The following is a 13451-nucleotide window of genomic DNA, read 5'->3' on the forward strand; positions in this document are numbered from 1 at the left end:
AATAATTTTAGCCTATCTGGTATATTAAAATTATATCTCAAGTCTGTTTTAATGTGCATTTCTCTGATAATATTATTCAAAAAATTTAAAAAGGGTTATGTTGAATTGGGTATCATTCTACAAGCTTATCTGGCTCACCCATCAGAAATACAAGTATGCCTTTTCCTGTGTAATACAGACTTTTACAAAGGTTCATGAAGAGACCTCAACTTTTTACCATGGCAATACAGATGAAGCCTAGAATGAATTTTCTTGATTCCTATGCCAACTGTCAAGTTCTTCCAATTTAAAAAAATCTATTATTTAAATTATAATAAGTAAAGTTTCTAAACTATTTATTGTGGTTCTGAAAGACAAAGATCATTAACTAAGCATAATATTCAAACTTTCCTCAAAGATTCAATTGAATTCTAATTCAGTGAGATTCTATAATCCTCCTGGGAAGAAAACAACTAGGCTAATCTCAGTTCTGCTATTTACAAGCTATATGAATCTGGACAAGTAATTAAATCTCTCTGGACCTCAATTTTCTAATCTCTATAAGGAAGGATTCATACTAAATGACTTCTAACCTCCCTTAAATTAAATTACCTCTAAGGTTCCTTCAAGCTCTTAAACTATGAGATAAGAAGCAAGCACTCACCGATGAACTATCAGATGATTCAGTTTTTTCATATTTCTGTTTCTTGTTCTTTTTCTTCTTTTCTTTCTTAACTTTTTTGGAATGTCTATCCTTCTTCTTTTTTTTCTTCACAGAATGTTCCTGTATATGATCATTTTAAACCCCCCCCCAAAAAAAAAAAAAAATTAGTTTGGACTTTTTTCCCTCAATTCCAAAAAACTAAAAAGAATAGTTTCAGAGAAAGAATCATCCCCCAAAACCAGACTATACTATTTCAAAATGATATGAGATATAGCAATAAGCTACAAGTTAATCAAGACTTAGTTTGCTCAATCACAATTACCTACTGCTTCACACACTGCCTTAACAATGAAATACTTAGTAATGTTCTATATGAATGGCAGCATCCAGATAAAATAGAACTATATGAAACATAAGAATTGATACAGAAAATAAAGAGAACATTGGTTTGGTTCTGTACTCAAATTCAGTTTTTTCTCAAGGACACAATGAAGCATATCAACCAAGTAAAGAAACCTAAGAATTTCTAAGGGTTAAATAATTAATTAACCTAGAGGACTACTCTCTGGACCTCTCTTGAGAAACTGCAAGGGCAAAACACAAGGCAATACTTGTAATTGGATCAAATAAATATAATTAGTAATTCTCACCTGTGATAATTGTTCAACTCGCTCATTCACATCAGCTAACATCCACGTGTCCTCACCTCGCAATCGCTTAAGTTCTTTGCGTCTCTCTTCTTTCTCAAAATCTGCTTTAGCCTATAACATAGAGAGAGATCAATTTTTGAGCTATGCTCCTAAGTCACCATTGCATAATCTAATGTTTGCCAAAATTATCTTTTGTTTTGTTTAGACAATTGGGCCTATTACATTTTTAAATTAAGTCAAAATTGAAAGACCCCAAGGAGCAGAGATGAATTTCAGAAAGGAGTAAAGTTAAATTACTTTATCATCTCAAAGCATAAGAAAGGAGTTGTTCTCAGGGAAGGGAATACAAACTAATAAAAAAAAAGTACATTTATGCATTTTAAAGCTTAGAATTCATTTTACATATTACCTTATCTGATGCTCTTAACTTTATAAGGGAATATATATATGTATATATATATGTATACACATATACACAAACACACATACATATATGTTTTTATGAAAACTGAAGGACAAAAGCTAAATGGCTTGCCCTGGTTCACAACTGCTGTGTCAGAGGCTGGATTCAAACTCAAGGATCACTAAATCCAAGTCCACTGATTCTGTACTATGACATGCTACATCTCAATTAGAAAGAAATATAAAAAATTAAGTCTGTTTACCATTCCTACAACACTCCAGTTATTTCTATTTAACTTAGCATTGCCAGAGGAATAAACATATTAAGTATTACTTGAGCCTGACCTGCCTTCTCCAAACTTGATTCTTCCCTCTCTGTTCTAGAAATTCTAAAAAATGACTCATGATGAAATGAAAAAAGAGATGGGTTTGGAATCTAAAAAACCACATTCAGATTCTGGAGCTACCATCTATTCTATTTGTGAGAAATAAAACAAATCAGTTACCCTTTCTGACCCTCCTATTCGTAAAAGAAAGGACTGTACTCAACAATCTCTGATGTTCCTTAAAACTCTATGATAACATGCTCTTTCAATCTTACCTTTGATTCCTGATTGTCCCTTTGGTTAAAATTGAAAGTTTAACCTGAAATAAATGTAGGCACACTGGTTCACAATAATCCTTGGTGTAAACATCAAACAGATAGGGAAACATTAACACAGATTAAATGTTTCCCTATGTATAATCATAAGATAATATATTTTAGAGTTGGAAAGAACATCTAGTGCAAATGAGGAAACTGAAAGCCAGACAGATTAAGTAGTGGGGCCCAGAATCCAAAGCTAACTAGAGCAGAACCAGGATTTGAACTCACTTCCTTTTACCCCATTTTTACCAAAGCACCATCCTGTCTTTGCTATTCTGTAGTTCTCCTGATCCTGACTACCTGCCTGATATTTATGACTCATCCACCAAAGACTCAGACTGACAAATAGGTGGACTAGGCACAGAAAAATCTCTCTAGGAAACAATGCTCCAACTAAGAAGCTGTTTCCAGAAACTTTTGTTTCTATTTTTACTTCTTTGTGACAATTCCCTAACTTCACCAAAAACAAGTCTAAAACCATAGTTTAGTGATCTTCTTATGACTATGTCAAGCTGACTATATCAAGCCTCTACTTAACTAACTTCAGTAGATCCCTTTTATCTCCAGAGGATTAAAAAATCCTCTTTTTGATATTCAAAGGCTTTTCCAACATGATCCCCCTTCTACCTTTCCAGGCTTCTTACACCTTCCTCTCTCAATACACCATATTCTGTGATCCAGTGACACCAGCCTCCTTACTATGCTAACAAGATACTTCGTCTACAAATTCCAAGCATTTTCACTGTCTGTCCCCACAATGTTCTATAAAAAAACTTTCTGATTCCCCTCATCTAGAGCCTTGCAATTTATCTTATATTATAACTTGTTTGCAAATAGTTCTTTACATGTCATCTCCCCCATCAGACAGTGAGCTCCTTGAAGACAGGGATTTTTTTTTTTTTTTTTACCTTTTCTTTATAGCCTCATTACTTAACAAAGTATCTGGCACATACAAAGAACTTAATAAATGCTTGTTGACTTAGGGACTTGATTTGAAATTTGGCCTCCTTCTTAATGGACAATCAGAAACCAGATAAACGCTTGCCAAAAATTAACCTACATACGTATGTATGCTGATTAAATATTCTGCTATTTCATCTAAAGAGCTCAAATTTTGTCTTTTTTTTTTTTTTTTTGTGATATTGGGCCCTTTAATATAACTTACATAATAACACATTCAACCCATAATGAAAACAATAACCATTCCCTCAAACAGAAATCCTAACTAAACAATCATCAATTTGTTATATTTCTTTAAGGATCTAATGAATGCCCTAAAAATATATACCAAGTGGATGCAAGTATATACTACACTAGCTCCTAATCATTACAGAATAATATATATACAGAATACTTTGTCCTCATAAATGGAGCAAGATAAATATGATATAAATTTTACTATGATCCATTTTAGTCATGATGAGAGGTTCTTTTTATTACAAAATTATATTTCTTCCTACTAATCTCCCCAAGATAAACAGAAAGTTATCCTATGCCTTTCCTCTATACCCATTCAGGATCAAGATTAAGTCTTGTACAGGAAGTGGCCTCAATTAATCTGCATTGGTTGACTTTAAAAGATAATGATGTCTCACCTTCATTAAAGCTGTTTATCAGAGGTTGGTTTACCAAACTCCTTGCTCCCAAAAGTCTGTCGTTTTTAAAAAATAATATTCAAGTATTTATACTGTAATTTTAATTTCTATAGCTTCATTATTCTTAATTATTGCTCAGTTATTTAACCAGTATAATAAAATATTTTATCTTATTTTATTTTACTGCTGAGCCCAGGGCCACACAGCTAGGAAGTGTTAAGTTTTTGAGGCTAGATTTAAACTCAGGTTCTCTTGACTTCTAGGTTGGTACTCTATCCATTATGCTACCTAGCTGCCCTAGCATATTTTATTAAAATATCTATCTGAAATAACTATTTAATAGGAACTACTGGGAAAAATGGAAAGTAGTTTGGCAAAAAAAAAAAAAAGTTTAAACCAGACTCTTATGCCACATTACCAATCAATCAGCAAGAATTATAGCTAAAAATAAACAAAAAATAAATATGAAATAAATACCAATATATACATGAAGTAGTTAAATAAAAGGTGACATGGGAAGAAAGGCACTAGCAGTTGAAGGATGTAGCCTTCCTGCTTTAGCTTTGTCATGAAAATAAAAGGAAAAACTCTGAGTCAGAAGTAAGGAGAACATGCATTCCAGGCATATGACCCAGTCACTTCAAATATACAGAGAAAAGAAGATAAAAAACAAGTACTATGTGAAAGAGAGAAAATCCATTTGACTGAATTTCAGGGATTTACAACATCAGGAAATTATTTTTCAAAATGGATGGAAATTATCTTTCTTAATTATGGCTGGAAAAATTTAAAACAAACAAGATTAAGAAAATTCCAAAAGATAAATAATTTATTTTATATAAAAGGCTTCACAAGAACAAAAATAAGTGATCCTAGTTAAGAAAATAAATTAACAATAAAGAAAAGAAATTGCATCAAGTATCTTTGATAACTCTTTACTTTTAAGTTCTTAAAACATGTTTTCTTTGACAGAGAAGCTGTGGGTTTTAACTGTGATGTTCCTGGGAATTTTCATTTAACAATTTCTTTAAAAGATGACTGGTGAATTCTTTCTAGTTTGATTTTCCCTTCTTATTCTAAGAGATATGGACAGTTATTATTTAAATTTTCTTAAACTGTAATATCCAAGTAAACCAAACAGAGCCCCTGATGGACAATGGAGAGTTCCTTAGAAAATAGCAAACCATAAGTTTATAAAGTAAAGCTTGGAGTGGCAATTAATGTTCTAACTTCCAGCACTTCGAAAAGGAGTCAACCGAGATAGATGAGAAAATGCACATATCTTTTCTCTCTTAGCCACAATCCACCTTTGCTATTTCTCAAATTTCCATTAAAAAAAAAAAAAAAAAAGGTTTTTCCCCTCCAAGTAGAAAACTATACATATATATGTGTGTGTATGTGAGTGTACGTTTATATGTATATCTCATAATTCTATCTAAAGAAAGAAATGTCTCTAAAAGTGTAAACAGTATTTTTCACTTAAAATAGATTCATCAGGTTTGGAAAGTAAGAGTAGAATGATGTAAACTAGCTCATATTACTCATTTGTACATTTCCCACACTGACAGTATTTTACCAGTTATTTCCATGATCTTAATATTACTACTTCTCCTATTTATTCCTAACTATAGTTTCAGAATATTAAGTTTCAAGACTAGACATGGTTGGCAAAAAACAAACAAATACATCGAAATATTTTTTTCTCATTCCATATAATAAAAGAAAACTGACCTGAAAATCAGGTAAACTGGATCTCATACTTACAAAGGATATAGTTAGCACTGGGCAGGTCACTTAACATCTGGCTATAACAATGAAGCAGCAAGACCAAAGGAACTTCTTATAGTTCTAAAATCCTATCATTCTAAGATGCTTAATTGTTTAAAGATACAGAATTCCTCAAGATAATATTAAGGACTATGATCAAAGATAATCACATGCATTCCTTTTTAAAGTACAATATATTTTCTTTTTTTTTTAAGAAGGTACAATATATTTTCAATATTTAAGTAAAAATATTTATTTAGAACCTCACAGATGGGTCATTAAATGTAAAAAATAAACTAAGTATAGAAAAGAGATTGGTCCAAGAATTTTTGATAAAATTAAAAATTACCGAGTTCAAAAATTTAGCAAATTCAAAACAAATTAGGATAATTAAACATAATGGCCATAAATTAAAATAAGAGAATAAACAGTTCAGTTCAATTCAAAAGTTTCTGCCCTTCATTCCTGAAGAGGACATCGCTCTTGTTAGAGTTGAGTTAGTGTCCAAATGTACTGATCAGACCAATAAGAGCTCAGATTGCTCTGCCATGACACAGATATGAACATTTGGGGTGAATTCTCTAACTTTGTGTTTCTCACATTTCCTCCAAGCTAATTCAATTCTGCTTTGTTCACAGAGCATAAGACCTTCTCTGATGAAGGTATACCATGTTAGGCGATCCTATACCAGTGTCTCCCATGTCATACAATCAATTCTAAAGTTCTTAAGAGAAACCTTGGGATCATTCTTGTATTATATTCTGACCACTTTCCCATGTGAATTCTCCATAAAATAATATTTTTGGCAACTGTACATTTGGCATTCAAATAATGTGACCAGCCCAATGGAGTTCTGCTCTCTGGAACAGCTTGTTCATGGGGTCATATAGTATTGAGATCATATAAGTCATATAGTATTGAGATCATATAGTATTGCGATCAGCACAATGGTTCTATAGACCTTCAATTTGATAATTAGTCTGATAACTCTTCTCTCCCACACTTTCCCTTGGAACCTCCCAAACACTGAAGTAACTCTGGCAATATGTATATCAATCTCATTATCAATGTGGACATTCCTAGAGAGTATATATTGCCAATGTAAGAGCATTCCACAGCATTCAAAACTTCTCCATTTACTGTAATTGATGGTTCCACATATGGATGGTATGGTCCTGGCTGATGGGGTACCTGCGTTTTCTTGATATTGTTAGGCCAAAATTAGCACAAGTAGCAGAGAATCAATCCTTACTTTGTTACATCCCAGCTTCAGAAGCTGTGTCAAGTACACAATAATCTGCAAACAAAAAATCATGTACCAACACTCTTTCCCCTTTGGTTTTGATTTGTAGGCTTTTCAAGTTGAAGAATTTTCTATCTGTGCAGTAGCTCATTTTGATTCCTTGTTTGTCCTCATTAAAGGCATTTGATAACATGGCTGGAAACATGTTAAAAATCACAAGAGCAAGCACACAGCCTTGTGTTACTCCACTGGTGACTGAGAAAGCTCGAAAGCATTTCTCATTGCCCAGAACCCAGGCAAGCAAGATGTACTAAGATGTACTAAGCTAATGAACTTCTCTTAAGAAAGCAAATTTTGAAATAATTTTCCATAATCCCTTATATAACCCTCATATAAATTGAAAAGTAATATATATCAAATAAGTATTGAGTTTTTAAACAGTGTAGCACAATAGAAATTCCATATGCTGGATTTGGATCTGAAGTCAAATCCTCTGGTTTAAATTTTTTCATCTGTAATATAAAGAGAATAAAACTAAATAATCCTAAAATGCTCTTAGAGTACTAAAATTTCATCATTAGTATTTTCTCTTATTAAAAAAAAAGAGGAAACTAGGTGATGCTACAGATAGAGTATCAGGCCTGGGGGCAGAAAGACCCAAATTCAAATTTAATCTGTGACATTTACTAGCTATCTAACCCTGAAGAAGTCAATCTCAATTCAAGTAGTGAGAAAGAATACAGACATCTCATTGTCCACTTTCTTGGCCTATCCCTACCCCTTCCTGCTTTTCAGTTTTCTTTTGTATGTCATCTTCCTCCATTAGATTGTAAGTTCCTTGAAGGCAGAGAATCTTTTCAATTTTCTTATTTATACATCTAGAATGTAGCATAATGCTTAACATAATAGGTGCATGTTCATGTCATATCCAATACTATATGACCCCATGAACAATCCATAATTTTTTTTTAGCAAAGGTATTGGAGTGGTTTTCCATTTCCTTCTCTAATGTGTCTGCATTTTATGGTTGAGGAACTTACAGCCAAATGGGGTTAAATGACTTGTCCAGGTCACACAGCTAGTAAGTACTCAGAGGATGGTTTTGAACTCAGATCTTCTCGACTCCAGATCCAGTGTTCTAATCATTGTACCATTTAGCTACTAAGTGCACAGCAGATAAAAAATGTTTATTGACTATTAATTATTAGAATTACTAACAGTCTTCTTATACCTTACATCCCACCACATATTCTGCTATCCAATACAATGGTCTCTGTGCTGTTTTCTTGCACAGCATTCAATCTCTAATTCCACTATTAACATTGGCTTCCTTTAAGGCCCAGCTAATATCCCATCTTCTACAGAAGTCTTTCTTGATCCCTTTAAATTCTAGAAACTTTCCTAAATTATGTCCAATTTAATCTTGTTTGTACAGACAGAGAAGTTTGAGTGTAGTCTCTTCTGTTGGACTCTGAGCTCCTTAAGTCTCCCTTCTTTGTATCCCTAGTGCCTGGCACATAATATCCTTTAACAAATGTTTATAGAATGACTGATATCTGGAGCTCCCATCTCCAAACAGAAAACAATTCTATTAAGGTTAAATTGGATTAAATTAACATAAAGGGAAGCATCAGAAAAAGAAAAAATATTCATAAAAATAGCAATTCAGCCTTTGAGAGGAGAAGAGTGAAAACAGCCAGGCTGATTTTAGAGAATGGAAAAAAAGCAGTTTGAACTATAATGTAAACTCTTTGATGAGCTTTTCTGATTTCTTTTTTAGTCTTTATATGACCAAGGCCTAGCCTAGTGACTGCCACATTGTAAATATTTAAGATAAGTTAGATGAATAATTAGAAATAATTAGAAATTAGAAACAATTTTGTGTTGGAGAAGAGGGAGGGTAGTCAAGTAATCACAAAAACTATTTTATTAAGTACCTTTTATGTGTTGGTAGTAGAGATGCAAAGATAAAATAAAACTGCCCAAGTCCTCAAGGAGGGAAACAGCATATAAAGAATGAATTATGTACTAAATAATATATAATAATTTCAGGACAGAAGCAGTTTATGTTCTGAATTTCAACAAAATCTACATACATACACACACAGAGATATACACACACATACACACCCCACAACATCCCCCTCCCCTCAAGAGTTCTGCCAAGGATTCTTAAAAGAAATTAGGGGATCCCCTAAGAGGCCACTGTCAAAGCAACAGAACCACTGGTGGCTGAGAACCTCAAGAAATAGCTCTGCCCTTCTTCAACCTATTCTATTCCTCTACCAGAGACGTAGCTCTGGGAAGGAAGAGAGAACATGTCACAGAACAGTTCCAATAATGTTTTATATACATGGACTATGTATAGATGTGAAACTTGAATCCTTTTTGTTCAACTACAAACTAAAAGAACATCTCATTCTCCCTGACAGTTACATTCCTGAATCACTTGTAGTATAAGTCAAGCTCAAGGCATGAGCCTGAAGCCATGAGTAAGTCTGTAGTTTTTATGTGTTTTTTGTTCTTTTTCTGTCTCTTCCCATGTTGTCAAATGTCACTTCTTGAGGCTGTGAGAGTGCTTCTAATAGTTCCCTCAAACATTTAAAATTTTGCCTAGGACTAGCCTGAATCTTGGAAAAAAGAATTTTTCTTCCTTCTTCCTTAATAGCACATGATCCTAAGAATCCAAAACTCAAATACCATTATACTATCCTAACCCATCTTGTATAGCAATAGACGACAATGTCCTATACCTTCATAGATACTCAAATACAGAAGTTTTGCACCTTTCTTCCCAATTTGTTATATAGTATATAGTATAGAGAAGAGTATTGGATTTGGAAGTCGAAGGATCTAGTTCAAATTCAAGCTTTGACACTTGCTACTAGTGATCTTGGGCAAGTTGCTCAATCTTTCTAGAGCACCAATTCAATAATTTCTACATTTGCAAAATGAAGAGTTGAGATCTAAGGAACTTTCCAAATCTATAATTTTATAATCCTAAATGAAATAAAAGAAGAAATCATCTATAAAGCATTTCAGAGTTTCAGATTATATTTTATCAAAATTACACTAGGAGAGAAGCATTATCCTTCCTAAATATCTTTGCTATATTAGGACAAAATAAACTTTTTGTTAACTGTTCAATGATTTGTCAGCTTCTCATTTCATTCTACTGTCAAACCTGAACCTAAGAGAGTCTTGCTTCCAATAAAAAAGGTTAGTTGTTAACAAGTATACTTGTATTAACTTGAAAATACTACCTTGACTTGAAAAATACTACCACTATTTGAAATACTATCATTAGAAAGTCTCAAAAACTAGTCATTAGTCATGGTCTTAAAAAGAAGTATCAAAAAATCTCTCCCTAGAAATCTTAATACAAACATTATAGATCTGACTAGAGTATGGCTATTACATAAAACTGCTTGATATTTGCCTCGCGTATGAGTCTTTTATTATACACTCCAGATTCATTGATCAAGGCTTCCAAGGAAAGTATTTGCTTTAAAATAACAATACAAAAATACCCATGAAAAAGGAAAGATTCAATCACTTTGTACCAGACATCCCTGGTAATTTTAGAAGTAATTTCCCCCACGTATACACTTAAGTGGCATAAAAGGCTCTTTAAAAAGCCAAAAAAATTAAGAATTTCATCTTCTGGTCTGACAGAGTTAATGACAAACTTCCTCTCTTTTTATTTTAAACTTTTGTCCTCAAACAAAGTTATTTTATTTGATAATGGCAAAAAGAAAAAGAAAAATCAATTCCATTTCTACAAAATAAAAAGCACTCTCAGAAGCTAAAGAATTCTAAAACTTCCATGCAAGAAAATGCTTAATGAACTTAAACATAAATGTAATTGTAATGTAATGAAGCAAAGAGAAGTGAGCTTTGAAGAAAATGATTTGTACTCTTGAAAGAAACAGGCTGTTCAAAATATGATATTTCTATATCTACCTTTCATCATTTTAATCTAATGGGTTATTTTTAATAAGTTAATAACACTCTCAAAAATTTATACTAACATTTGTCATTCTTCTACAAACATATCTTTCTCCACTGTATAACCAGAATTCAAAAGGACTACAAAAAAAGTCAAAGATACTTGCTTAAGTATCGATATGTAAACTCTTCTCTAAAAATAATTTTCTAAATCACCAAGATGAACAATAAATAAGTCAGATTTCTGAGGAAAAGATGTATGTTCATGCAGATGCATAATTAAACTGCAAGTGTAAGCTAAATAAACTCATTCTAGAATTCTAGGCCTCCTCAATCTGTACAAAGATTTAAGTAGATGAGAAGTTCAAATAGTGTTATGTCTATTTACAAAGACTTTCAGTGAGTATTTTTAAAGGACAGGAATCAAATATCTTTCTGGTTATACCTTCTCTCCAAATTGATTTCACATTTCTCTTCTCTCTACACTCAACATTTCAACCACACTGGGCTATTTGCTATTTCCTGCCTCTAAGATCACATTTCTCTTTCTTAACACAGGCTACCTCCTTTCTCAGTTCTACTTCACTCTAAGGCTCAAAGCTCCATCAAAGCTGCTACTTCCACCACTCCAATTCCCTCAGTAATTAGTGTTCCATCCTCTCCATTACATTGCATTTATTTTTATATACATTTTGAATATATTTATCTCTATCTGCACTTGTATTATCTGTACTTATATGTTGTGTCTTCCTCAACCCATTGCCTAGCAGAATATAAGCTTTGTGAAGATAGGAATGTGCCATTTTTCATCTATGTAATCTTTTTGTTGTTTTTACCACTGTGCCTAAGAATTACTTGAACATAAATTCTTACTAAAGTGAAATTCCTTTAATATATGAGAATAAAAGAGATCTTCTCTGTGAAAGGTACTTCCCATGATATTAAGAGAAAAGCTAAGCAAATTAAACATGATACTACTACATAAAAATTATGAAAGTCAATATTACTATACCTACCAAGTTAAATTAGGAGACAATATTGTTGTATTAGGAAAAAAAAGAATCAGAGGAACTGAGTTTAAATTCAGTCTCTTCTATTTAAACTCTCTAAGCCTCACTTTCTCATCTGTAAAATAAGAGGTTTTTGCCCTTGATAAATCTTAGGATCTTAAATTCTAAGCTCATTGACAAATGAATATAACTGCAATAATATCCTATAAATGAAGCATTAAGATTAGTGTTTAATTCTTTTCAGGAGATAACATGAGATAACAATGCAAATAATGAAATATTTATAATGAAATAAAATTTAAATCTCAAAGTGATACATAAATGCTATTAATTTTTTAACTGTCAAAATAATAACCACAGTAACAATGCACCATTTCAACAAGTAGGTAGGAGAGACATAGAGGAAAAACAAGGGAAAGAGTCAAAACTTCTTCCATGCTCAATTTTCACAGAACAAGAAACTTTAACTACTTTTGCATAAATGTGATTAGGCAAAATCAACCTGACTTTTGAAAAAGCTAAGCTAGACAACTTTCTTAGACTTACCTAGAAATCCAAAACTCTTACAGTCTCCTGAACAAAGTTCAACTGATCAGCGAAGTTCAAACTCAAGAATTTGCTATGTAATAAAATGAATAATTTTTTTCTTCAAAAATCTATGAAACTGCTTGGAAATGCTTTTTCTCACTTCCAACTTTTATATTTATCCATTTATAATCTCTGAAGTGAAAATATTTTTACAAAACACAATTTTATCTAAAGGAAATTTAAACTCAATAAGAAAAAACCATATTGAAAAAGTGAAATTCTGAAAGAAAAACAGACATTTCTAAATTCCCAAAGATAGTCAGTGTATTCAGTGCTCAAAAATCTTTCTGTTCATCCTCTATTTCTTAAGAATGGGTTAAACAGCCTGACAATGTTTACTCTGTCCAACCTTTTTTAAAGTTGTAGCTTCTTAATAACTTAAATGTACCACCGAGAACAGTTTAAAAAAATAAGGAAAAAAATTAATGAATCAGGACTGCCTACTCTTGGACCCTTGGAAAATCCCTAATTTCCTAGGACAAAGAAAACAGCTTGCCTCTGCACTTGGTGAGCCTACCCTTCAATGTTACGGTCAGAGAAATTTATTAACTATATAATACTAGACAAATTATTTTATTTCTATTTTCACAAGTTTTCTGATCTGTAAAGAGAAAAATAATATTAGCACCCACTTCCCAGGATTGTTATTAGATAAAAATAATATGATTATAAAATGCTCCACACAATGACTGACATAATAAATAGTACATTTTTTTAATTGAATGAAATTATCCCATACCTGCTAACTCTAAAATGTGTTTAAAATACCAAAAGCAGTAAGATTAATGATTTTATTTGTAATGATCTGGAAATGTAACTGATATCATATGAAGCTTTGTTTCATGTTGTAAATACATCATATTGTTTATTATTACTGCATTTCTAAATTCTCTTATATTGTGAAATTTGAGAGACCACTGTAAATACTATTATACAAAAGAACTTTTTAATCTGGATGT

General features: G+C 32.2%; 1 protein-coding gene across 1 annotated transcript in view; it reads right to left on the reverse strand.

Moving 5' to 3' along the window:
* Positions 1 to 13451, reverse strand: part of CWF19L2 (CWF19 like cell cycle control factor 2) — a 114530-nt gene that overhangs the window by 99311 nt on the left and 1768 nt on the right. The window contains exons 2-3 of the mRNA XM_031961091.1: positions 1294 to 1404; positions 644 to 763 (exon numbers count right to left, since the gene is read on the reverse strand). Coding sequence (XP_031816951.1) covers positions 644 to 763; positions 1294 to 1404 — 231 coding nt within the window. The remainder of the gene's footprint in view (positions 1 to 643; positions 764 to 1293; positions 1405 to 13451) is intronic.

This window comes from Sarcophilus harrisii, chromosome 3 (genome assembly GCF_902635505.1).
Source record: "Sarcophilus harrisii chromosome 3, mSarHar1.11, whole genome shotgun sequence".
Lineage (NCBI taxonomy): Eukaryota > Metazoa > Chordata > Mammalia > Dasyuromorphia > Dasyuridae > Sarcophilus > Sarcophilus harrisii.